The sequence below is a fragment of the Uranotaenia lowii genome, chromosome 2, assembly GCF_029784155.1.
Source record: "Uranotaenia lowii strain MFRU-FL chromosome 2, ASM2978415v1, whole genome shotgun sequence".
Lineage (NCBI taxonomy): Eukaryota > Metazoa > Arthropoda > Insecta > Diptera > Culicidae > Uranotaenia > Uranotaenia lowii.
Genome location: NC_073692.1, coordinates 412,271,134 through 412,296,852, shown reverse-complemented (window position 1 = coordinate 412,296,852; position 25,719 = coordinate 412,271,134). Strand labels below are relative to the sequence as shown.

The following is a 25,719-nucleotide window of genomic DNA, read 5'->3' as shown; positions in this document are numbered from 1 at the left end:
AAAAATGCCAAAAATGACAAAAATGACAAAAATGACAAAATTGACCAAAATGACAAAAATGACAAAAATGACAAAATTGACCAAAATGACAAAAATGACAAAAATGACAAAAATGACAAAAATGACAAAAATGACAAAAATGACAAAAATGACAAAAATGACAAAAATGACAAAAATGACAAAAATGACAAAAATGACAAAAATGACAAAAATGACAAAAATGACAAAAATGACAAAAATGACAAAAATGACAAAAATGACAAAAATGACAAAAATGACAAAAATGACAAAAATGACAAAAATGACAAAAATGACAAAAATGACAAAAATGACAAAAATGACAAAAATGACAAAAATGACAAAAATGACAAAAATGACAAAAATGACAAAAATGACAAAAATGACAAAAATGACAAAAATGACAAAAATGACAAAAATGACAAAAATGACAAAAATGACAAAAATGACAAAAATGACAAAAATGACAAAAATGACAAAAATGACAAAAATGACAAAAATGACAAAAATGACAAAAATGACAAAAATGACAAAAATGACAAAAATGACAAAAATGACAAAAATGACAAAAATGACAAAAATGACAAAAATGACAAAAATGACAAAAATGACAAAAATGACAAAAATGACAAAAATGACAAAAATGACAAAAATGACAAAAATGACAAAAATGACAAAAATGACAAAAATGACAAAAATGACAAAAATGACAAAAATGACAAAAATGACAAAAATGACAAAAATGACAAAAATGACAAAAATGACAAAAATGACAAAAATGACAAAAATGACAAAAATGACAAAAATGACAAAAATGACAAAAATGACAAAAATGACAAAAATGACAAAAATGACAAAAATGACAAAAATGACAAAAATGACAAAAATGACAAAAATGACAAAAATGACAAAAATGACAAAAATGACAAAAATGACAAAAATGACAAAAATGACAAAAATGACAAAAATGACAAAAATGACAAAAATGACAAAAATGACAAAAATGACAAAAATGACAAAAATGACAAAAATGACAAAAATGACAAAAATGACAAAAATGACAAAAATGACAAAAATGACAAAAATGACAAAAATGACAAAAATGACAAAAATGACAAAAATGACAAAAATGACAAAAATGACAAAAATGACAAAAATGACAAAAATGACAAAAATGACAAAAATGACAAAAATGACAAAAATGACAAAAATGACAAAAATGACAAAAATGACAAAAATGACAAAAATGACAAAAATGACAAAAATGACAAAAATGACAAAAATGACAAAAATGACAAAAATGACAAAAATGACAAAAATGACAAAAATGACAAAAATGACAAAAATGACAAAAATGACAAAAATGACAAAAATGACAAAAATGACAAAAATGACAAAAATGACAAAAATGACAAAAATGACAAAAATGACAAAAATGACAAAAATGACAAAAATGACAAAAATGACAAAAATGACAAAAATGACAAAAATGACAAAAATGACAAAAATGACAAAAATGACAAAAATGACAAAAATGACAAAAATGACAAAAATGACTAAAATGACTAAAATGACTAAAATGACTAAAATGACAAAAATGACAAAAATGACAAAAATGACAAAAATGACAAAAATGACAAAAATGACAAAAATGACAAAAATGACAAAAATGACAAAAATGACAAAAATGACAAAAATGACAAAAATGACAAAAATGACAAAAATGACAAAAATGACAAAAATGACAAAAATGACAAAAATGACAAAAATGACAAAAATGACAAAAATGACAAAAATGACAAAAATGACAAAAATGACAAAAATGACAAAAATGACAAAAATGACAAAAATGACAAAAATGACAAAAATGACAAAAATGACAAAAATGACAAAAATGACAAAAATGACAAAAATGACAAAAATGACAAAAATGACAAAAATGACAAAAATGACAAAAATGACAAAAATGACAAAAATGACAAAAATGACAAAAATGACAAAAATGACAAAAATGACAAAAATGACAAAAATGACAAAAATGACAAAAATGACAAAAATGACAAAAATGACAAAAATGACAAAAATGACAAAAATGACAAAAATGACAAAAATGACAAAAATGACAAAAATGACAAAAATGACAAAAATGACAAAAATGACAAAAATGACAAAAATGACAAAAATGACAAAAATGACAAAAATGACAAAAATGACAAAAATGACAAAAATGACAAAAATGACAAAAATGACAAAAATGACAAAAATGACAAAAATGACAAAAATGACAAAAATGACAAAAATGACAAAAATGACAAAAATGACAAAAATGACAAAAATGACAAAAATGACAAAAATGACAAAAATGACAAAAATGACAAAAATGACAAAAATGACAAAAATGACAAAAATGACAAAAATGACAAAAATGACAAAAATGACAAAAATGACAAAAATGACAAAAATGACAAAAATGACAAAAATGACAAAAATGACAAAAATGACAAAAATGACAAAAATGACAAAAATGACAAAAATGACAAAAATGACAAAAATGACAAAAATGACAAAAATGACAAAAATGACAAAAATGACAAAATTGACCAAAATGACAAAAATGACAAAAATGACAAAAATGACAAAATTGACAAAAATGACAAAAATGACAAAAATGACAAAAATGACAAAAATGACAAAAATGACAAAAATGACAAAAATGACAAAAATGACAAAAATGACAAAAATGACAAAAATGACAAAAATGACAAAAATGACAAAAATGACAAAAATGACAAAAATGACAAAAATGACAAAAATGACAAAAATGACAATGATGACAAAAAATTTCAGAAATGACAGAATATTGAACTGAAAATGACAAAAATTACAGAAATCAAAGAAAATTGAACTGAAAATGTCATCAATTGCAAAATTTGCAAGATCATCAAGAACGATGAAAATTAAATTTTGACGTAACTTCAAAAGTTCATTTGTTGAAAAAACCTTTTTAAAATTCCCCAAAAATTAAAAATTGTTCAAATATTGCATTAATTTCACAAAAATTGACAAAGAAAACTGAATCCACTTTTTTTTAACTTTCGCTTACTACTTACAGAAGATGAACGAAAAATAGAACAATTTCCTCTGGAAATAATTATTCTTCAACTTAACCGTCAAACAAACATCAAACGTGCCTTAACGACGCTTTGATGACTTGCTGCTGGGTTTAGTTCAGGCTCATTTTCTCACGACAACCAAGCCAAGCGGAATCATTACTGAGATTACTGGGTTTAAGTGGAGGGAGGGGAGATTTGTGTACAGGTACTTTTTTGGCGATTCTTGTTTGTTCCCTTTCAATTTATCTTTCTTCGTTTGGGTCTGACACAACAAAAAAAAACATCCCCCAAAATCTGTCCGACTCCAGCTTCTCATACGCAAACTTGTGAAATAGGAACTACGCAAAAGAATGAGGCTACGCCATAAGCTTAACTCAGAAAATAAAACAGTGACACTCAAAGATGAGAGGTCAAAGTTTACAATTGAGATATTCAATTTAAGAATTAATTTGATTGAATAAATGTAAATTTTCTAGCATTCAATTTTGAGTATTAAAAATTCAAAACTCGGAAATCAGAATTTAGAATTTTGAATCACATTTCTCAGGTTATTTCTACACCATCTCTCTTCGCCAACTTTCGGCACAATTTAAAATGTGGTCAATGTGATGTGATCGTAGTATGCGTTCAATTCGCGTTCATTCATTGTTGACGATGATTGTTAGTTTTCTTCTTCTTCATTCTTCCACCTACCCTCTCCTATCTTATCATTCGGCTTCGGCAATTCCTAATTTGGAAACAGAAAATATCAGCCAGTTGTTTGTAGATGTGTTCCTGTCGCAGATAAATGAAATACTTGAGTCGAGTCGGTCAGGTTGTGTCAAACGTGTCCGAGTGCTCAGCAGAGATGGACGTGAGTCTCCTAACTCTGGCCGCGGTCGTGGCCATTCTGGCTTTGATCTATCGTCGCGTGACCCGCGATAATGACTATTTCCACGACAAACCGATCCCCTCGATGCCGGTTCGATTCTGGTTCGGAAGCACGGCGCCGCTTTTGACCAAAAAGTACTCCTTCAACGATTTCATCAAGCTGATCTACGACAAATACCAGGGAGTAAAGTAGGTATTTTGGAGAGTGGGCGATGGAATCGAAAAGTTATTCTTTCTCTCCTTGAGAAAAACCCGTAAGATGTCAAAAGTAAGGTGAAATTTTAGCAGCATTCCACTTGCGCTATACAAAACCATCACCCAAATTCGGCAGCGCTTCCATCGCCTTTTATTTTGAAAGTTCAAGTGTTTAAAGTGAGACTAACGGTTATTTCCAATCGTAATAATTACAGAGTATTCGGCTTGCACGACACCGGTACCCGGATCTTTGCCCTCCGTGATCCGGAGTTGATCAAGAAGATTGCCGTCAAAGATTTCGACCATTTTGTGGACCGAAGACCGGTGTTTGGGGATGCCAAGAACGACAGTCCCAAGGTGCTGTTCAGCAAGACTCTGGTCAGCCTCACGGACCAGAAGTGGAGAGATATGCGGGCTACGCTGAGTCCGGCCTTCACCGGAAGCAAAATGCGGGCTATGTTCGATCTGATTGTACAATACAACGACAAGTTGATTCCGATCCTAAAACAGAAGGCGGCATCGTCCGGACACGTCGACTTCGAAATGAAGGACTTTTTCACGCGTATTGCAAACGATATCATTGCGACCTGTGCCTTCGGCTTACAGGTTGAGTCCGTGAAAAGCGATAACGAGTTCTATCTGATGGGCAAGAAGATGATGAACTTCAACCGGTTCATTGTTTTGGTTCGTGTTTTTGGATTCCGACTGTTTCCGAAGCTGATGGCCAAGTTGGATATCGACATCGTTGACGCAGAGCAAAACGAATACTTTACGAAAATCATCAACGAGGCCGTACGAACACGCGACGCACATGGCATCGTGAGACCGGACATGATCCACCTGTTGATGCAAGCGAGAAAGGGAAACCTCAAACATCACCAGGAAACCGGTGAACCAGAGGTCGGATTCGCTACGGTCGAGGAATCGCAAGTCGGCAAAGTGGCTACGGGTAAAACCATGACCGATTCCGAGTTCATTGCGCAGTGTCTGATCTTCTTCCTCGCCGGCTTCGACACCGTATCCACCGTTATGATGTTCCTGGCCTACGAACTTGCTCTCAACCAAGACATCCAGCAGAAGGTCTTCGAAGAAATCCAGGAAACCGACAAGGAACTAGCCGGCAAACCTCTAACCTACGACACGCTCCACAAAATGAAATACCTCGATATGGTAGTATCCGAAGGACTCCGCATGTGGCCAGTGGCTGCCGTCGATCGACTCTGCGTTCGAGACTACACACTGGATGACGGAGAAGGCCTTCGGTTCACCATCGACAAAGGCACAGTCGTCTGGTTCCCGGTCTTCGGCATTCATCGGGATCCCAAATACTACCCGAACCCGGAAAAATTCGATCCGGAACGATTCAGTGAAGCGAACAAGGCCAACATCAACCTGGCAACGTACCTGCCGTTCGGAATTGGCCCTCGGAACTGTATCGGATCCCGCTTTGCACTGATGGAGATCAAGGCCATCATGTATGCACTGCTGCTGAGCTTCCGAATTGAGCGCAATGAGAAGACGCAGGTTCCAGTTCAACTGACCAAAGGTTTCGTCGGTCTAGGCGTTCAGGATGGGATGCACCTGCGTTTTAAGTCGAGAAGTTGATCAATTGTACTTTTAAGGTGGTGAATAAACCTAGAAATGTGGAATAATCTGTCAGATTTACATTTTGAAGAAGTTTCCTTAAATTTATGGTAGTTTTCTGGGCTGTTATCTGGTAGTTAACCTGATTATCTTAAGTTCAAGTTCATATCGTAAGCAAAGCAGTAGCTGAATAGCAAATATTTATCTTCACAATACAGATGACGTTCAAAAAACCACATTCAGGTGTTTTTCAAGTTGAGTATCATGGCCGTAACTGGGGTGTTTGTTCGGATCGTTTATTGTTGGTTGTGCTTTCTAAATCGATTTCTGCTGGTCTAGTTTGAGTACTCTGAGTACCTACTGATTTTGTGTTCGAGATTTTCCTTTTACTTTGTAAAATAGCAAATTGGCGCATCTTTTGCTACTGTTGGTTTGTTGGAGGCTACAGATAACGAACATTTCGGAAAAGGTCCCTATTGGGTACGGCTTGGCGAAAAGTGTTCTTGTTTTCAGTCCTGACAGCATCAGTAAAACTTAACATATTTAAATCTGTGCTTGGAAATTTAGAATTTGACATATGAAATTACAATCAGAATTATGAGCCATTCATCTCAACGTTTATTTTAAAATAAAAAATCTCAAAATATGAATGCTGAAAACTGAATGCTGTACGTATTTCGGGAATTGTTCCTAGTTCCTACCCTCCCCCTTCTAGAAAAAGGGCTAACGATACAAAATCAGAGTGAAATTGTGTAAAACATGGATTTTTTGGGACAGTAACAACAAATACAGGGTAGAAGTGCCTAAGACAACGGCTTAAGGAAAATGTTTTCATTATTTTAATTTGAATTCGTTAAACTCTTTCTAAAGGGTGTCCACGATGAAACTGCCACACTATGAAATTACTATAACTTTTTACCCGTTGCAACGGTTGGGTAGAATTTGGGTTGGGTAGAATTTGTGTAGCGTTGGGTAGAATTTAATGAAAATTTGGATGGATTTAGTTCATAGTGCATTGTTTACATCCTGCAAGTTTTAAAGTCCTGTCATCAAAACTCGCGGAAATGGAGTCCAAAGAACAGCTCGTGCGTGATAAAATCTTGCGCGTTCGTCAAGAAAACAAGGATCTCTCGTATCGTTCCATCGCCTAAACGTTGGGAATCGCGAATTCCACGGTGAGGCGAGTGATTAGGCTGTTCGAAGAACGATTGACGACCGACGAAAAAAGTATTCCGTACAACACCAAAAATCACAAGAACGTGCTGAAGTGGTATGCGGACATTAAGGTCAATTTCGTGCCGAAAATGTTCAACCCTCCCAAGCAGCACCTTCTTAAACTACCTAAGGTAGTGAAGACAGTCGAGGAACTGAAGAAAGTATGGGTTTACATGCAAAAAACGGTTGAATCACAGGTTGTGCAGAATCTTATTGCCGGGTTAAGGCCAAGGTGCGGGCATTTGCGTATGGACTGTAAATAAAATACGAGTAAAATGGTAAAATGAAGTTTAATAGTTATTTTTCAATCCCTGAAAATTTGACGGCAATCGGATGAAAACTCGAAGTTTGCGAATAAATTTTGTGTGTGGCAATTTCATCGTGGACACCCTTTAATATTGTTTAATGAAACTCTGCAGGAAATAGATCAATCCACTTATGAGCCCATTAATGATTTTATTTTCACATTCAAGTTCCCTCATTGTTCCCTCATTGGTTGCCAGGTTCTCTGATTTGTCAGTGAAACACAGACTTTTGACGACATAGATTTTTCCCTGTTTTTTTCTCGGAGTTCACAGATTTTCTAGACTTTTAAAATTGAATGTATAAATCAAAACAAATGTTGCGAATATGATCCATCACTACCATTTTATACTGGAAATCTCGGTAGTATAACTTATTGAAACACATGTTTCAGTAAGATCGGCAACTACGTGGTAGAAAAATGTGTTTGTTTTATATTTTTTGTGGTGGTTTTCCTTAGTCGCCATCACTTTCCACTTGATCTTCCAGATATTTTTCTCAATATTTTTGAGAAAACATCTTCTGTCTTTATTTTTCTCCGCTTACTATGATTTTCTCCGAAACTTATCCATGTCTCTTTCCGATACTTATGCTCATCTCTTGCTCGCTTTAACCCTGTTCACTAACGGTTTACGGTACCAGCATGTACCGAACTGCTAGCGGGTTCTATTTTTTTTTTTATAACGGTCAATTTGATAATAATCCAATTCCCAACCACCCATATTTAGAGAACATCAACATTTTCAGTTGAATTATAAGTTTTTCTCCATAATGAGAATGAATAGTAAGAGATTTGAGAAAAGGTTGAATCACACATGCGTTTTGCCAACATTTGTATTCTTAATCTTGTTTCACCCCTAGCGAAGGATATCAAAACCAAGCAACGCCACGTTGATACGCGAAATATGCCTTAAGTCTAGTCCACACTCGGCAACTTGAAGTGCGATTTCGGTTGATGAGACTTGTTTAACACTTTTTTGTTCTCAAAAGTTGCCAAAAAATCTGCCAAATGCAAGTTTTTGAGCTCAGCTTGGGAGTTAAGGTGCAGTAATTCAACCGGACTTTTATCATTCAAACTATAATAAGGACTGTATCGAAAAGTCTTTAATCACATCTTTCTGCGAATTAAAATAAAATAAGTCGAGTTTCCGTGCAGTCCCAGCGAACAGGAAATTGCATTAGAAATGATAACTCAAATCGTTAACAATGTTAATGCGAATCGCAATTCTTACCAAATAAGAAAAACGATCGTAAAACTGGTTATTTAAAGTCGGTATAAATCGGATGTGATAAAAAGTGCGTTAAAACAAAAAAAAAACACGTTAGAGGGATCACTAAGTACGTCTACCAATATGGCGGAGTGCGCCAACAGATCATTTCATTTCGGGATTTCAAAATCAATTTTCTTAAAAAATAGTTTTAAATGTGACAAATTTATGATAGAAAATAGTATAGTTTTAGTTTAGGCGAAGCATGCCTAGTGTACTACTAGATTTCGAAAAAAAAAGACAAGTCGCGCGATTATCAGGAACCACTGTTTGCAACATGAGAAACCAGTTCAATGTAACTCCACGTGAAGTCCATGCCTATATATATTTGAAAAAATCTAAACGGTGTTGAATAAATTCAGGGGTAAAAATTTTACGATACCTTCAGAGGTGCAAAGAGATCCCTACATGTAGCATGCAGCGCACGACTTTTAGCCGACTCTAACAGCCCGCCGTCAGCCACGAAAGAATCGTCTAGCAAAGTTGCAAACTGATTCTTTCTGCCTTATGTGCAGAACGTCGAACGTGTCTGCAAGTAAAAGTCAGCCGCGCGGTAAGGGGCCGTTCACTAATTACGTAAGCACAATTTTGGAAATTTTATACCCTCCCTCCCCCCCTGGTAAGAAAAAGTAAGATTTTTCAAAACCCCCCCCTCCCCCCCTAGTAAGATCTTACGTTTTTGATTCTTTGAGAAATTGACACGTTTTTACAAAATATAAAACGAAAATATAAAAAAATAAACGTCCTTGCTTCAAAACAAAGCACATTTTAAGTAAAACTCAATATTGCATATAGCATTACATTTGAAAAGCACAATTTATACAAAACAACAGATAAAAAGTCACAAACGATTATAGAAAACATTATTAAAGACAAAGCATGTTCGTAGCAGCATAATTTTCAATAAACTTACACAATCGAATAAACAATACAAAATCTGAATTCTAAATAAAAAAAAGAGTGACAGATATTGTTAACACAAAGTACCATAAAAATTGTTATGTTTTGACCTCAAAATCATAAAAATCTAAAAAAATTCATTCTATACTACTAGAATTGGTGCAAAAATGTTTAACGACAATAACGTTGTTAGTTAACCCAAAAGCTCAGACTCATTTCATCAGTGAGCGATAAAATTTAAGAATTTTTTGGTACATCTTCTGTTAAATAGAGTTTTTTGATTGACTCAAAGACATTTAAAGATAAATAACCTAACATCAAAAATAACCAACAAAAAGGAAGTGAGAAGAAAAAAAAACCTGAGCAATATTGTTTCGTATGGCTGTGACGAATTATCAATGTAACATTTCTTACGTAAGTTTTTTGGGAACCCCCCCTACCTCCCTAGTAAGAGATCGTAAGCAAATGTGAAACCCCCCCACCCCCCCTATGTGCTTACGTAATTAGTGAACAGCCCCTAAAATCCTTTGACTGCACGTTCCGAAAATTACAAACGATTCTCCGAAGTCCGAAGTTAGGAACAGTTGCAAACTTGCAAGTTGCAAGCCCGAAGATAAAATCCCTTGAGCCGAACAGAAAGAATCATTTCCGAACATAGCTACAGTCTGCAAGTTGCTTGCATGCAGCGGGGGGATGGTGCGATGTACGTTTTCAAACTTGCAAGTTACAGAACGGTGGACCCGTTCTTGTGTGGTTGGATTCGTTCCACTAACCTAAGACCGACCGAACCGAATCCATGGAGGAAGAAAGTGATAGGCCGAGGTGCCGTCGACTATCCATTCAGTTGCCGTTCAGCCATCGAAGCGTGCGTGCGTAGCGTATGTACATGGCTATCCGCATAACGCGCGGCATGCCGTACAACAAGAGCAAGGACATGATGGAGTTGTTGTTGTTGGTGCCTTCGTGCTCGTTTCGTTTTCTTCTAAGACGGATTCGAAAGGAAGTGGTGCCCAACTGTTATTTTAGTTTTCAATTATCATACCAGGGTGATTGATATAAATCATCAAAGCTAATACAAGCAAATTAGTTTTGATTATAACTTTGTCATCTTACAAGTTATTTATGAACACAAAGTTGTTAAATAAAACTAATCCAAACTATGTTGAAAAATCATCTATGATGTTTTAAAACAGTGCTGCGTTAAAATTCTTTGAAGTTTCGTCCCGAAAACTTCTTTGAAGTTACGTCCCGAAAATTCAATCGATTTTCCGAAGGCAGGATCACTTGATTAGTAGGATCACAGATTAAATTGTGTAAATTTCAAATTTAGAATTCAGTTTCATTTGCTTAGACATGTATAAGAATCAAGTCATCTTTACCAAGTAATCTTGGGAGTCATGTCTTCTTCTGTGGTCTGCAACACTCATTTGGTTTTTTACAGAAAGTTTGTACAGCTCAGTTCAAAACTCAATAGAAATTCAGTGTTTGTTCGTCGTCATTCCAACCTTGAACTCAAAAACTCCACACTCTGTTTGATTCAAATCTTCTATCAATGTTTTATAACTGGTTTTGAATGATTTTGGCTGAACTCGAATATTTGGTGAGATTTTGTCTATCGCATCCAGTTTTACTGATAAGGCTTTTAAAAAACAGTTCTATGATAAATCAATCATTGACTATATATTATGTTTTACTTCTTTGCTGAAGACTGTAAAGCGTTTTAAGTTATACATACTTTGAAAAATATCTATGATTCATTTTGGTACAAATTTTCATCAGAATTTCGTTTCAACAGAAGGAAAAAACCAACAAAATTTCTTTGACTTCAAAGCCAAAATTACTTGCAATCTTCGTAGAAACTTTAATTTTAAAAATCTTACTCTACAGTTGTATATATTTCAGATATTACGAAACTGCTTATAAAAAGCTGGACGTTTCACGGTTAAACATATCACGCTTTCGACCATAAAATTTGGGCACCACTTCCTTTCGAATCCGTCTTAGAAGGAAACGAAACGAGCACGAAGGCACCAACAACAACTCCATCATGTCCTTACTTTTGTTGTACGGCGCGCCGAGCGTTATGCTGATAGCCATGTACATACGCTACGCGCGCACGCTTCGATGGCTGAACGGCAACTGAATTGATGGTCGGTGGCGGTGGTTCTTCGGCCTATCCCTATCACTTTCTTCCTCCGTGGATTCGGTTCGGTCGGTCTTAGCTTAGGTTAGTGGAACGAATCCATCCGCACAAGAACGAGTCCACCGTTCTGTAACTGGAACTTGCAAGTTTGCAAACGTACATCGCCGCGCTGCAAGTCTGCAAGCAAGCAACTTGCAGACTGTAGCTATCTTCGGAAATGATTCTCTCTGTTCGGCTCAAGGGATTTTATCTTCGGGCTTGCAAGTTTGCAACTGTTCCTAACTTCGGAGAATCGTTTGTAATTTTCGGAACGTGCAGTCATCGCGCGGTTGACTTTTACTTGCAGACACGTTCGACGTTCTGCACGTAAGGGAAAAAGAATCAGTTTGCAACTTTGCAAGATGATTCTTTCGTGGCTGACGTCGGGCTGTAAGAATCGGCACTGCATGTAGCGTAAAGGGATCTCTTTGCACCTCTGGATACCTTCGAAAATTTCGACACTATCCAAAATATTTGGGGATCCGAGCTAAACTGGAAGTCTTATATTCTGGATTTTTTTTTTTTTTTTTGTAAATTCTTTATTTGAAACGGCTCATACCTTTAGGCTTTAAGGAGCCAAACACTTTTTGTATGTTTACAATAGTTTGCTTACTTCTAGTTCACTTTTTTTAAGATAAGAAAATAGATAGGGAAATATGAAAATAAAAAGAATTATAGACGAAGATCAATAGCTTTAAGAAAAAGATATATTTCAAACATGTAGTCCAAGTCTATCACTGCCAACACATCTCTCACTGGAACATAGGGTGGTTTTCCTCGGGCCCTAAGGGAGTCTATGAAATTCGTTCTGGCGACAAGATGGACCTCGCACGACCAAACAATATGCTCGATGTCGTGGTAACCTTGGCCGCAACTACACAAATTGCTGCCAGCAAAATTAAAACGATAGAGTATCGCGTCTAAGGGACAATGATTGGACATGAGACGGGAAAATATACGAATAAAATTCCGACTCAAGTTCAATCTATTGAACCATGGTTTAAGGCTTACCTTTGGGATAATCGAGTGGAACCACCGACCCTTGTCATCCTCGTCCCATTTGCGCTGCCAGTTGACAAGAGAGTTTTTTCGAACTAAGAAGTAAAATTCGTTGAAGGCGATTTCACGCTGATACGTGTCGCCTTCCATCGCCCCCACCTTCTGGAATTTTCCTCAAGGAAAATTTTTAAACGTTCGTAAATGAATCTTTGAATGATTATTAATGAAAATATTCAAATATTCCATTTAATTCAATTTTTTCTTTCGTTATTCAAAAAGTAGAAATGTCTATCAAATACTATTTAGTCAGAGTTGCGCCGCACACAGGGATAAGCTAGCCCTACTAAATGATTTTCCTTTTCTTTCACGTTCAGAATTTGGTATTTCATATTTTAATGAATACGAAATTTTGCATCAAACGGATAATAATGTAATTTTAAAATTTATTTTGATTAAAAGTTATTCAGATACAGGAGACACGAGCATTCAGGACAAGCTGGTTCTTTTTTTTTATTAGTTGATCAACCAGGTGGTAAATCCTTTTTACGGATTGCATTCCAAGGCACGGTGAGCGACCGAGTCCCCCCATTATGCTACTCTGGGTCCATGGGTGCAAATGGACGACTCATGATACTAAGTACCCCTACGCCATAAAGTCCACCTGGGGCCTCTGGCCATAATTCCCATCCGGACCTGCAACGAAGGCTATACCCGAGATGGGAGACCAAATACGCCCTTAAGCGCTCATCGGCAAACTCCAGTTCGAATCAAACTCCAGCATATATACCCTGCCTCTTGTTACGATTCAAGACTAAGGACCTCTAACGACAAGAGATCCGGCCTTTACTCGCAACTCGAGACCAGCTTGGTTCCCACGAAAATCGTGCGCTCCGCCTCTGTTCGAGACCACTGCAAGAGACCAATGACCTCTCCTCTAACGACTTGAGATCTTGGCTCCGCCTGGCTTGGCTCGAGGCCCTCTCCTCTTTGCCCGTCCGTGTGCCGATCGAGAGCAGCTTATCCTGGACACGCGCCTGTCACAGCACACGTCCGGGGCTTTACGAAAAACTACTCGGATGATTCCCGGTGAAGAATTCATCCTACACCGACTCAGGTGACTCACCCGCCGACGACGTGAAGTCACCCTACCCGAGAGTATTTCGCGGCGTAAACACTCTTCCCCCTACGAGTTCGACTGCGAAGAAGGTATAGTCTTATCCCCGCAGCTTCCCTCGTAGGGAGCGCGTTTTACTCAGATACTCCGCGGCGGTAGAGGAATCCTACACAACGATCGCGACGTACCTAAACAGATCGGCATACGCAGAAGGTATTGTCTTATCTTTGTATGCTTTACTGCTAGGATCGGATGCATACTTCTCGAATGCCCCCCGCCGAAAGGGCATTCTACTCCGACCGTGGTCCGGTCTTCCTCCTCCCTTTTTGGCTGGCAACCCTAGGGTTTTTGCCCGCCGTGTGCCGAATCGAGAGCAGTTTATCCTAAACTCGCGCCTGTCACAGCACACGTACGGGTCTTAGACGCTTGCGACTCAGATGAATCCCGACGGTGATGTCATCCTACCTGACTCGAGTGGCTCATCCGACGGTGACGTGAGACCACTCTACCCGAGAGTATTCCGCGACGTGAATACTCTTCCCCCTACGATTTCCACTGTGGAGAAGGTATTGTCTTATACCCACAGCTTCCGTCGCAGAGGGCGCGTTCGACTCGGATACTCCGCGACGGTTACGTTGGAGGTATTCTACACACAGACGCACGACGTACCTAGCAGCTCGGCATACGCAGAAGGTATTGTCTTATCTTTGTATGTTTTACTGCCAGGTTCGGACGCACACTACTCAGGTGCTCCCCGACGAAGGAGTCACCCTACACCGATCGCGGACTGGTGCTGGTTCCAACTCCTCTGCAGGGCAGTCATGATCCGGGTGAACCCATCGCTGACCACGCGCCAAGTATTGGCGTCCTCGCACATCCTCCGCACGATGTCGGCTGTCGGCTGTCGTGTCCGGTTCGCAGGCGGCAAGCATGTTAGCACGTACCTCTTCGAACCTTAGACAGCTGAACACTACGTGCTCTGGCGTCTCTTCTATGTCTCCGCAGGTTAGACAGGATGGCGAAGCCACGTGTCCAAACCGATGGTGGTACTGCATGAAACATCCGTGACCAGTCAGGAACTGTGTCATGCAAAAGTCCACCTCACCATGTCAAGCATCAAGCGATGGGTCCACCAGCCACGTTCCGAGCTGTCCCACTGGTGCTGCCAGTTGGACAGCGAGGTCTCTCTGGCATGTTTCCGCACGTCGGGCATGTGCCTGTGCTCGTAGCAGAAGGTTTCATCCTCTAGCAAGACCGAGATGGGCATGACTCCCGCCACAACATCAGCAGCTACCGAGGACACCGTTCGGTATGCGCTGATTACACGCAGGTTCATCAGCCGCTGCACACTGCAGAGCTTTTGCAGATTACACTGCCTGCTCAAGGCTGCCTTCCAGGCTGCCACACCGTAACGCAGAATGGACGAGGTCACACTCGCCAGGACCCTCCTTCTGCTGCAGCGGATCGCTGAGTTGTTCGACATGGCCCGTGAGAGGGCTGCTGTTGCCATTGCCGCTATTTTGCAGTCGTAGCCGATGTGGGCCGTGAAGCTCAGCCGGTCGTCGATCATCACCCCCAAGTACTTTATCGCGCTCTTAGATTCGATTGAGCACGGTCCAACTGCACTCGTCCCTGATTGTGCTGAAATCAGGTTGGTGATCAGCACCATCTCGGTCTTGTGGTGAGCCAGACGTAGGCTCTTGGAGCGCATCCAATTTTCCACCTTCTCGATAGCTACTGTGCTGGACCTCCTCCGTTGACGGGCCCGATGCCAGGAGAACTACATCGTCTGCGAATCCCACAAGTCTCACTCCTGTGGGGAGACGCAGTCTCAGCAGTTCGTCGTAGACAATGTTCCACAATACCGGGCCAAGTATCGATCCTTGTGGAACCGCTGCCGAGACTCTCACTGCTTCCAGTCCCTCGCTGGTCATATACTGTAGTTGGCGGTCACGGAAGTAACACTCCACCATCCTACAGATATATGCCGGAATCCTCATGTTGATGAGCGACGACGCAATCGCTGCCCAACTGACGCTGTTAAACGCGTTCTTTACGTCGAGAGTGACCACTGCGCAGAACCGATCTCCTCTCCGTTTTTTCAACCTGGCTTCATCTGCCCTTTCGATGACCAGTCGAATGGCATCCACCGTGCTACGACCTTTCCGGAAACCGAACTGTTTGTCGGATAGGCCGTTTGCACCTTCGGTGTAGAGCTGGATCCTACTCTGTAACACCTTTTCCAGAACCTTGCCAGCAGTGTCCAGGAGACATATCAGGCGATACGCTGGTTACGATGGTTCACCAGGTGGCTTGCCCGGTTTTGGCAGGAGCACCAATCGCTGCCGCTTCCACACATCTGGGAAGACCCTATCATCCACATACTGTTGCAGTGAAGACCGGAACATTTCGGGATGTTCCATGAGCGCAGCCTTCACTGCCAATTTGGTTCTTGGCTGTGGAAAATATCATAGAGCTTCGAAAACTCATTTTGCTTCGGTTTTACAAAACATTAAATCCGAGAATGCTAGTTAGTAGAATTGTGGTTTTTTTCATGGATATTAAAGAAATCTGGTGATTGAGGAATTCAAAGGAGATCCTCCTACACGAAAGTCACGTTGAGAGGACTAGGAAAAATGAACTGGAATTCGAATTTAAGATCGGGAAAACAAACTTGTAGATTCCGTATGATTCGGAAGATTCTAGCACTGAATGAAAAGCTAAGAATCCGTATCTGAATGTTGTTAACATTAATATTATCGTTCTTAAAATTGTACATCAAATGACTTGAGTTGTTCGCGCAAGACGTTGTTGTGGTATCCAACGATCGAAGGAGTCGAGTGCTTATGTAGAGAAAGAATGTCAATTGAATTGTGAACGTACAATCTAAAGGATTGCATATAGATTAGTCAACATATTGGAGGTACTTTTGGGTCCAGAATCCAGTTATTCAAGATACAATATTGGCGACGAGGAGTAAAGCAACGATGTAAATAGGAAGAAAAAGCATCTTTCAAAAATGGTATGGTGTTTTTGTTTCCAATTCAATTGGAAATGAAAATTTGCTGCGACGACTGGTCAGGTGAGCTCAACAATCATAAGGTAGTGGTAGGTGCATGAAATATTCATTAAACTGTATTTCAATGGTTCTGGCAAGAACCGGGTTTGAATCACCACCAGTTACCGAAACTCAATGCCGGATTCACAGGAAAAATAAATAACCTGGAAATCCATGAAAGTTTTAAAAGACAATTTCACACAAGTTTGCCATCGGATGGAAATTTTCCGGTGTGTTCGTAGATGATCAGGCGGGTTCGCCATGTGAAAAAAAGATGAGGCGGATTCGCCAACTGTGAAAAAGGATGAGGCGGGTTCGCCATTTGAAAAGAAAGATGAGGCGGGTTCGCCAACTGTTAAAAATGATAAGGCGGGTTCGCCATGTGAAAAAAAGATGAGGCGGGTTCGCCAACTGTAAAAAAGGATGAGGCGGGTTCACCAATTGAAAAAAAAGATGAGGCGGGTTCGCCAACTGTTAAAAATGATAAGGCGGGTTCGCCATGTAAAAAAATATGATTAGCCGGGTTCGCCATGTATAAAAAATGATGAGGCGGGTTCGCCAACTGTTAAAAAAATTTAGAGGGATTCGCCATGTGAAACGAAAGATGAGGCGGGTTCGCCAACTGAAAATGTTTAGGCGGGTTCGCCAACTGAAAATGATTAGGCGGGTTCGCCATGTAAAAAAATATTATTAGGCGGGTTGGCCATGTGAAAAAATGATGAGACTGGTAAATTGATGAAGCGAGTTCGCCATTTGTAAAATAAGGATTCGGCGGGTTCGTCATTTTATGGAAAGGCAAGAACGCCATTGTAAAAAAGCAAACGGCATGTGGTAGAAAAATCTGCATGAAAGTGAAGGGGGAATGCGGTATCCAACGATCGAAGGAGTCGAGTGCTTATGTAGAGAAAGAATGTCAATTGAATTGTGAACGTACAATCTAAAGGATTGCATATAAATTAGTCAACATATTGGAGGTACTTTTGGGTCCAGAATCCAGTTATTCAAGATACAATAGTTGTGAAATAAAAAATTGACGAGAAGACAAATAGGTTTTTTTTTCTAGAACCTTATTAGTCCTATGCAAACTGGACATCCACAAGGAATCACTCAACATGCAACACACGACTGGACTCCATCAAGGTTGACTACTCAATGAAGCGCCCGAAGCGCCACGACAAGCAAGCTTCCACTTACGCACACAGAGATATAGAAAGCGCAGAGGCTTTAAGCATCACTCATACACTGAACTGGTATCAAGTCACTGATAGACTGTGGCATCCCACACATCTCCCTTCTTCTCTCAGGAAAAAGAGAGCAAAACAAAAAAAAATTTTTTTGTTTGAATTCAACATAAATATCCTGTTTTTTTTTAGACAAATAAAGTTAAATTGGTGCGGTACGTAATATTTCCCTCAACGCATTCTATTTTCAACCAATTAGAGAATAATTTATTTAACAACAATTTACATACATTCAACCAAGTGACCGCTACATTAGAGATTGTGTCTATGTGTACGACACATTTACAGGGTGTTCATAGTTACTCGGATCGTTACAGTTTGAACAGTCTCTGGGTTCGAGAGGTGTTCTGTTCTGCCAGAAATGTTATTTATTCGGCGTAAGATTTATACAATGCTTGAATACCTAGTTATGTCTGTGTTATAGTTTATTAACTTCAGTGAAACAATGAGTAATCGCATGAAACAGCATCGAGCAACCCTGGCTCGCTATTAAGTATCGTAGGTGAACTCGAAAAAATCAAACCATCGTTTGCCATGAAACGAGTATGCTCCTACCGATAAAATCATAAATTAAAAAAACATAAACAATGCTCTCTCAACACTATGATGTATAAATTATCTACAAACATATTTTTATGAGATTTTAAATCAACTGGTTTATTCATCCCTGTGTTTATACTAACATTTGGTAAACCTGCAGTTATGCAAAGTTTAAACAGCGAAATTTCGCTCTGCCTATGCAACGATTCCTTGGGGGAAAAGCCAACGAAAAATGAGACCTTCGTCGTGCGTAAGCATCCTGAGCTGGGATCATTTGTTATTATAAACGTTCTATCTATGGAGATTGTAAATCTACACGTTTGATAGACTGCATAATTTTTTTATAACTTTATTTTGCGGTTATTTTTATGTAACGTTTTTTGATTCAATTCGGTTTAAGTTTGATTTGGTAAACCTTGCATACTTCGAGCCAAATTTTGGCGAGAGAAACGATATGGTTTGTTTTCCCTTCGTTTATCAAACTCTGGTCCACTGGAACGACACCTGGCGAGTATGAAAACAACAGTTGTAGGGCTTTCGAACCCACAATTGATTTGTAGTTTTTTTTGTAACTAAAGCGACACCGGGTGGAAATATTTGTAACTGCCTCATTGACTTTGGCTTGCGTGTTGCATACCCAGCGGGCGAATATAGCGATATCATGTGCCAGCTGTACCAGCACGATGAATGGTATTCATATTATGATTTGTAGCAAAAATCGAGTTGCATTTAAGTCATCCGTGGTTTTCTATTTTCCACGCGCTCGAAAACATCATGTTAATACTTGCACAAGTTTGAAAAAAAAAAAAGATCAATCATCTGATTACCGAGTCAGAGAGTGCATGTCTCTCTCAGTTACGTTTCCTCACAACTACTCCAAACAATCCGTAGCTCATCAAACTTGCACCACTATCCGCTCGCTGTCTTCATGGTCTTCATTCACACCACCATCAAGCAATTGCAAATTTTTTCTACGATCCGGATACACTAACACATCTCAAGCTTATCTCTCCTTTTTATAAATGAGGGACACTGAAATAAATTTTATCCTCTTATTGTTCTCAAAAATGTAGTGGTTTTGAAAAAAAAAATCTCAAACACAAACTTTTGGATTTCAAGTTTTTATCTGATGTGTGAATTCATGATCAAAGTCCTCGTTCTATAAGACGTCTACAACAAGATATAGTTTTAATTTTTTTATGGTTTCAAGTTTGATTTTCTCGAAAATCTTGTAGGCGTTGTTCGCTTTAAAATTAACAGCGATCAGAAGAGCTTCTATTTTGCAGAATAATTTGTCACCACCAGACTACGACATATCAAACATTTACAAAACTCGAAACAAATATACCACGACTATTATTACGCACAGAGAACTTGGGTTGCGCAATGTGACAAGCGAGCGTATTGTCTAAGCAGAGAGATCGAACATTTCGATCCTATATGCAAAAATGGTTAATTTTTTTTTTTTTTGAAAATAGCACGAATAGACGAAACTCATGATTCAAGGAACTATATTTATATATTTTTTTCAAATCGGCAACGCTCGCAAGTTTAATATATTAATATTTGTTACCAGTTCATTTATATTTTTTTTTTTTAATATATTGATTTCGTTTTATCCGCAGCTATAAAAACTGTTTCCAGACTTTTTATGTAATGATCTACTTTAGCTAGATTCGTGTAGAATATAAGTTTGACATTCGTTTAATTATTCCTTGAATGCGGTACTCTATCGTATAAATATTAATCGCAGCGCACTGGATAGGACTTCGCACTTATTACTGCGACATTTGTTCGACCTGTAAAATCAGTGTAAAATCTGTCGGAGTTCTACACGTTACCCACTTTTCAGTCAACCTTTGTACGGATAACTGCGGCTGCAAAACATATCTATATTAAATTCTCTTTAAAATGTGATGAACAAACTTCCAAATTTAGAATCTTTGTGTCAAGTCTCGTCTCTGGCTATCACGCCAGTTTTTTAGTGTTATTTCCAAGTTCAGAATCATTCCATGAGTCTCGCGTCTCGAGGTATCAATCTACTTTGGAGATGCTCGTCCCAAGTTACTAAGCTGTTTTAACATTTGTCCAGTGCCTGTCCTGAGGTCCACTTATTAGATGCTGGCCCCGAGCTAAGAACCATATTCAATCGCTCGCCACGAACTTTCAAACAAGTTCATTTCAAAGTTCTCGTCCCGAACAAAACTCATCTTACCTCTGCTCGTCCCGAGCTAAAAACATTCACAATATTTCTCGTCAAGAGCTAAACCTACTCTAACTATTGCTCGTCCCGAGTTGAAATCATAAAATTATTGCTGAGCTAAAAACAAAAGCTTAAATAAATCTCTCTTTTTCTTGTCCCAGAACAACTGCCCGTCACGAGCTAAAATCGTTCATTCTATTGCTCATCCCGCGCTAAAATCTTAAAATCATTGCTTGTCCTGAGCTAAAATCGTTCTTCCTATTGCTCGTCCCGAGCTATAAACCTTAACATCATTGCTCGTCCCGAGCTAAAATCACACTAGCTATTGCTCGTCCCGAGCTAAAATCACACTTGCTCGTACCGAGCTAAAATCATGCTTTTTATTGCTCGTCTCGAGCTAAAATCATGCTTTTTATTGCTCGTCCCGAGCTAAAATCATTCTTGCTCGTCCCGAGCTAAAATCATACTTTCTATTGCTCGTCCCGAGCTAAAATCACACTTGCTCGTCCCGAGCTAAAATCATGCTTTTTATTGCTCGTCCCGAGCTAAAATCATACTTGCTCGTCCCGAGCTAAAATCACACTTGCTCGTCCCGAGCTAAAATCATACTTGCTCGTCCCGAGCTAAAATCATACTTACTATTGCTCGTCCCGAGCTAAAACATTAATATTAGGCTCGTACCGAATTATCGCAATGGTTCTGTCCTTCTAATTAATTCACCAGTTTATAACTGTATTTTTTTTCTCAGTGTTTCATTTTGCTAAGAATAATTTTCTCGATTCCACCACTACAAACAAAACGAAAGCGCCAGCGCTTCAAAATCCTCTTTATAAATAATTTCTTCCACTTCCACTTCCGCTTTCCTCACCTTCTTTCACTTCCGATGCTGCACGTTGAGTGATTCTTGTAAGATAAAAATTTGATCCTTTCTTTCAGTTTTCTCATAAACATGAGAAAATAACCTGCCACGGTCGCCAATATGCAAACTGGACATCCACAAGGAATCACTCAACATGCAACACACGACTGGACTCCATCAAGGTTGACTACTCAATGAAGCGCCCGAAGCGCCACGACAAGCAAGCTTCCACTTACGCACACAGAGATATAGAAAGCGCAGAGGCTTTAAGCATCACTCATACACTGAACTGGTATCAAGTCACTGATAGACTGTGGCATCCCACACAAGTCCATTTTCCATTATTTTTGGACTGCTGCGATTGCATGTAAATCTTTGTTTACGCATACACAGTTATATTTAAAAAAAAAAATAAAATCTTGACTAATTTCATCTGAAAGTTATTTGGTTTTCTTTTTTAAGATTTATTGATTTTGATAAGTTAAAAAAAAATTATGTACCAGTAGTGTTCTTGCGCTACCACAGTTGCAAATGTTTCCGCTAAGGCAATGTTTCATATTGTGTTTGTTCATCGAATATTGTTTTCAAATATTTGTGACATTTTTCTATCAATATGTAGGTATTTTCAAGGGCGAGTAATGGCGCTATATCCAAAGTCTATGACCAGAGATGTGTTGCAAGGAAATCCAAAATGTTTGGTTCCTATGTGGAAAATATTCCTCTACATTTAACAAACACCTTCAAAGGCCACGTCTTTTATCCTGATAATGTTTTGGCCAGATATTCATGGATTTAGAAACTAAGTTCCAGACTAATCACTATTCGTATTGAGTCTAGAGTTAAACGAATGCTTGGATTCGTCTCTTCAAATGGTTTAGCATTCACGGAAACCAAACGGTTACCATCAATAACAGGTTAAGCTGCTTGAGAAGGACAGACTGAAATAAGGGCCCATTGATCTATAAGTAACTGGTTATCACCAGTTTAACATCCAATCGTTTCCTTGCCCTACGAAAATACTAACACCTATCTTATCGATTCGATTAAAAGTCGTAATTAGGGCTCCCAATGTTTTTAGCGACCTTGACAACTAGCGAACGTCGTTGATTTGAAATCGAGCTATAAAAGTTCGATTTCAGCCAATCAAGTTTCTAAAATCACCCGAAAAATAAACATTTTTGACAGACCAAGAAAAAACATGGGGTTTTATAAAAAAAAAAACAATGCCTACTTATGTTTCTAGAAAAGCGTGGAATACTCGATTCATTCAATGTTGCTTTTACAAATGAGTCAATGAATTTATGGTAAAATTAGTAATAATGTTGGTTAAAGTTTTAATTTTGCGAAAACATGTTAAATATAAATGATATGCTTTGCAAAATTTAGTAAATGTGCAACACAAGTTTCCCAAAAATCCCCATCCGAATCTGAAAATAAAAAATCGGTGAATACCACACTATAAATAAATTCATTGGAAAACGTGACATTTTCCAATTTCTTCTGTAAGTGTTAATCACTTACAGAAGTGATTAATGCTACCCGCTCAAGTTCAATAGGTACTCAATGCTGGCTGACAAATCAACCATAAATCAATTGGAAGCAATCAGCAGATGCGCACAGCCTCTAGTTTCACTTTACTTGTATTACATCATTGTTATAAACTTTCTCAACCAGTATTCATAAAGAATTTTGCGGTTTAATTTATTTGATTTTTTATTTTATTAAAAATCACATAATTCCACTTTTTTCGATTCGAGTGTTAAACGTAACCTAACCTGCAAAATTTATCGCCGTACCAATCGCAAATTCATTCCGTCCTGAACACCCAAACTGACGAAACCTTTCAGAAGCTGAACCGGAACCTGGGTCTGCTCGTTGCGTTCGAAGCGGAATTTCAACAGCAACGCGTACATAATGGCCTTGATCTCCATCAGCGCCAGCCGAGATCCGATACAGTTTCTCGGGCCGATTCCGAACGGTAGATAGGCTGCCGTATTGATGGTCGTTCTGTTGACGTCGTTAAAGCGTTCCGGATCGAACTTCTCCGGGTTCGGGTAGTACTTGGGATCCCGATGAATGCCGAAGATCGGAAACCAAACCACTGCTCCTTTCTCGATGGTGAACCGCAGACCTTCACCGTCATCTAGGGTGTAGTCTCGAACGCAGAGTCTATCAATGGCTGGTCCTGGCCACATTCGTAGACTCTCGGATATCACCATATCGAGATACTTCATTTTGTGAAGAGTGTCGTAGGTTAAAGGTTTGCCGCCTAGTTCTTTGTCGGTTTCCTTGATCTCTTCGTAAAGTTTCTGCTGGATGTCTTGGTTGAGCGCTAGTTCATAGGCCAGGAACGTCATTCCTGTAGATACAGTATCGAAACCACCAATGAAAAAGACCAGGCACTGCGCAATGAACTCGGAATCGGTCATGGTTTTGCTCGTAGTCACTTTGCCGACTTGCGATTCCTCGACCGTAGCGAATCCGACCTCTGGTTCACCGGTTTCCTGGTGATGCTTGAGGTTTCCCTTTCTCGCTTGCATCAACAGGTGGATCATGTCCGGTCGCACGATGCCATGAGCTTCCCGAGTGCGGACAGCTTCTTTGATCAATTTGGAGAAATACTCAGCCTGCTCCGTGTCGATGAGGTCGATGTTCAGCTTAGCCATCAACTTCGGGAACAAGCGAATTCCAAGCAATCGAAAAACGATGCTCAACCGACCCAAATTCATCATCTTCTTACCCATGAGGAAGAATTCGTTGTCACTACTCAGCGATTCCACCTGATAACCGAAAGCACAGGTCGCAATAATATCATTCGCTATCCGCGTGAAAAAGTCCTTCACCTCCAGGTCGGCATACCCTCTCGAGGTCACTTTCTCTTGAACCGTGGGAATCATCTTATCACTGTATTGCACGATCAGATCAAACATGGCCCGCATTTTGCTTCCGGTGAAGGCCGGACTCAGCGTAGCCCGCATATCCCTCCACTTCTGGTCCGTGAGGCCGAGCAGAGTCTTTCCGAGGAGCACTTTCTGATTGTCGTTATTGGGATCCCCAAAGATCGGTCTTCGATCAGCGAAGTGGTCGAAGTCTTTGATCGCTACCTGTTTGATCAGCTCCGGATCCCGAATCGTGAACACCTTCGTACCGGTGTCGAACAGACCAAATACTCTAAATCACCAGAAAAACCCGTTTTAGACAAAATTACTTACAAGTTCAAGCAATCACTTACTTCACTCCCTGGTACTTGTCGTAGATCATCTTGATGAAGTCGTTGAAGGAGTACTTCTTGAGCAACATCGGAGCCGTGCTTCCGACCCAAAATCGAACGGCCATCGACGGGATCGGTTTATAGTGGAAATAATCGTTGTTCCGGGTCATGCGCCGATAAATCAGCACCAGGACGGCCACCAAGGCGGCCACAGTCACCAAACTCACCTCCATCTTGCTCGAGCAGCTTCTAACTAGGGAACCTGTTTGAAGGAAAAGTTGCAAACACATTCCTTATATCCTTTTCGCTTGGTCAGAATTAACCCCCGATGATTTCGATAAGATACCAAAATTTGGTTATCATCTACTTAATCAACAAAAACAAACAATCAAGATAACCGAATTTGGAGTTGACCGAAATAAACCGACCGATACTGATGTAATTTGTTGCATGTGTAAGGCGTCAGAGCATGACTTGCAAAAATTTGGCTTCCAAAATTAGAATGAGAAATTGATACCAATCCGAACATAACGAAGAAAATCCCAAGTATGCGAAAAAATGAAGACAATTTTAAAAATAAAGCCTAATTTGATTGATTTCACAATTTTGAAAATTTTGAAATTATGAACAATTCTTGAAATTTCGACGTTTTTAACAATTTGGACAATTTTGATAATTTTAGCAATTTTGACATTTTTTTCAATTTTGTCAATTTTCTCAATTTTGTCAGTTTTGTCAGTTTTGTCAATTTTGTAAATTTTGAAAATTTGGTCAATTTTAACAATTTTGTCAATGTTGCCAATTTTGTCTATTTTGACAATTTTGTCAATTTTGAAAATGTTGTCA

General features: G+C 39.0%; 3 protein-coding genes across 4 annotated transcripts in view; 2 read left to right on the top strand and 1 right to left on the bottom strand.

Annotated features, from left to right (window-relative positions):
* Positions 1–25,719, top strand: part of LOC129742003 (sodium-dependent transporter bedraggled) — a 260,366-nt gene that overhangs the window by 139,601 nt on the left and 95,046 nt on the right. The gene's annotated exons all lie outside the window — the stretch shown is intronic.
* Positions 3,918–5,848, top strand: LOC129742004 (probable cytochrome P450 9f2). The gene is made up of 2 exons (XM_055733848.1): positions 3,918–4,190; positions 4,412–5,848. Exons 1-2 carry the CDS (start codon positions 3,919–3,921, stop codon positions 5,799–5,801), a joined length of 1,662 nt encoding a protein of 553 aa, XP_055589823.1. The 5' UTR covers position 3,918; the 3' UTR covers positions 5,802–5,848.
* On the bottom strand, positions 23,408–25,122 carry LOC129742017 (probable cytochrome P450 9f2). Its single transcript, XM_055733861.1, has 2 exons — positions 24,895–25,122; positions 23,408–24,833 (listed from the first exon to the last, which is right to left on the bottom strand). Exons 1-2 carry the CDS (start codon positions 25,104–25,106, stop codon positions 23,447–23,449), a joined length of 1,599 nt encoding a protein of 532 aa, XP_055589836.1. The 5' UTR covers positions 25,107–25,122; the 3' UTR covers positions 23,408–23,446.

Coding starts and splice junctions, on each gene's coding strand:
- LOC129742004 (XM_055733848.1), top strand. CDS start 3,919: ATGAAATACTTGAGTCGAGTCGGTCAGGTTGTGTCAAACGTGTCCGAG. Junction 4,191..4,411: donor GACAAATACCAGGGAGTAAA/GTAGGTATTTTG, acceptor TAATAATTACAG/AGTATTCGGCTTGCACGACA.
- LOC129742017 (XM_055733861.1), bottom strand. CDS start 25,106: ATGGAGGTGAGTTTGGTGACTGTGGCCGCCTTGGTGGCCGTCCTGGTG. Junction 24,834..24,894: donor GACAAGTACCAGGGAGTGAA/GTAAGTGATTGC, acceptor CTGGTGATTTAG/AGTATTTGGTCTGTTCGACA.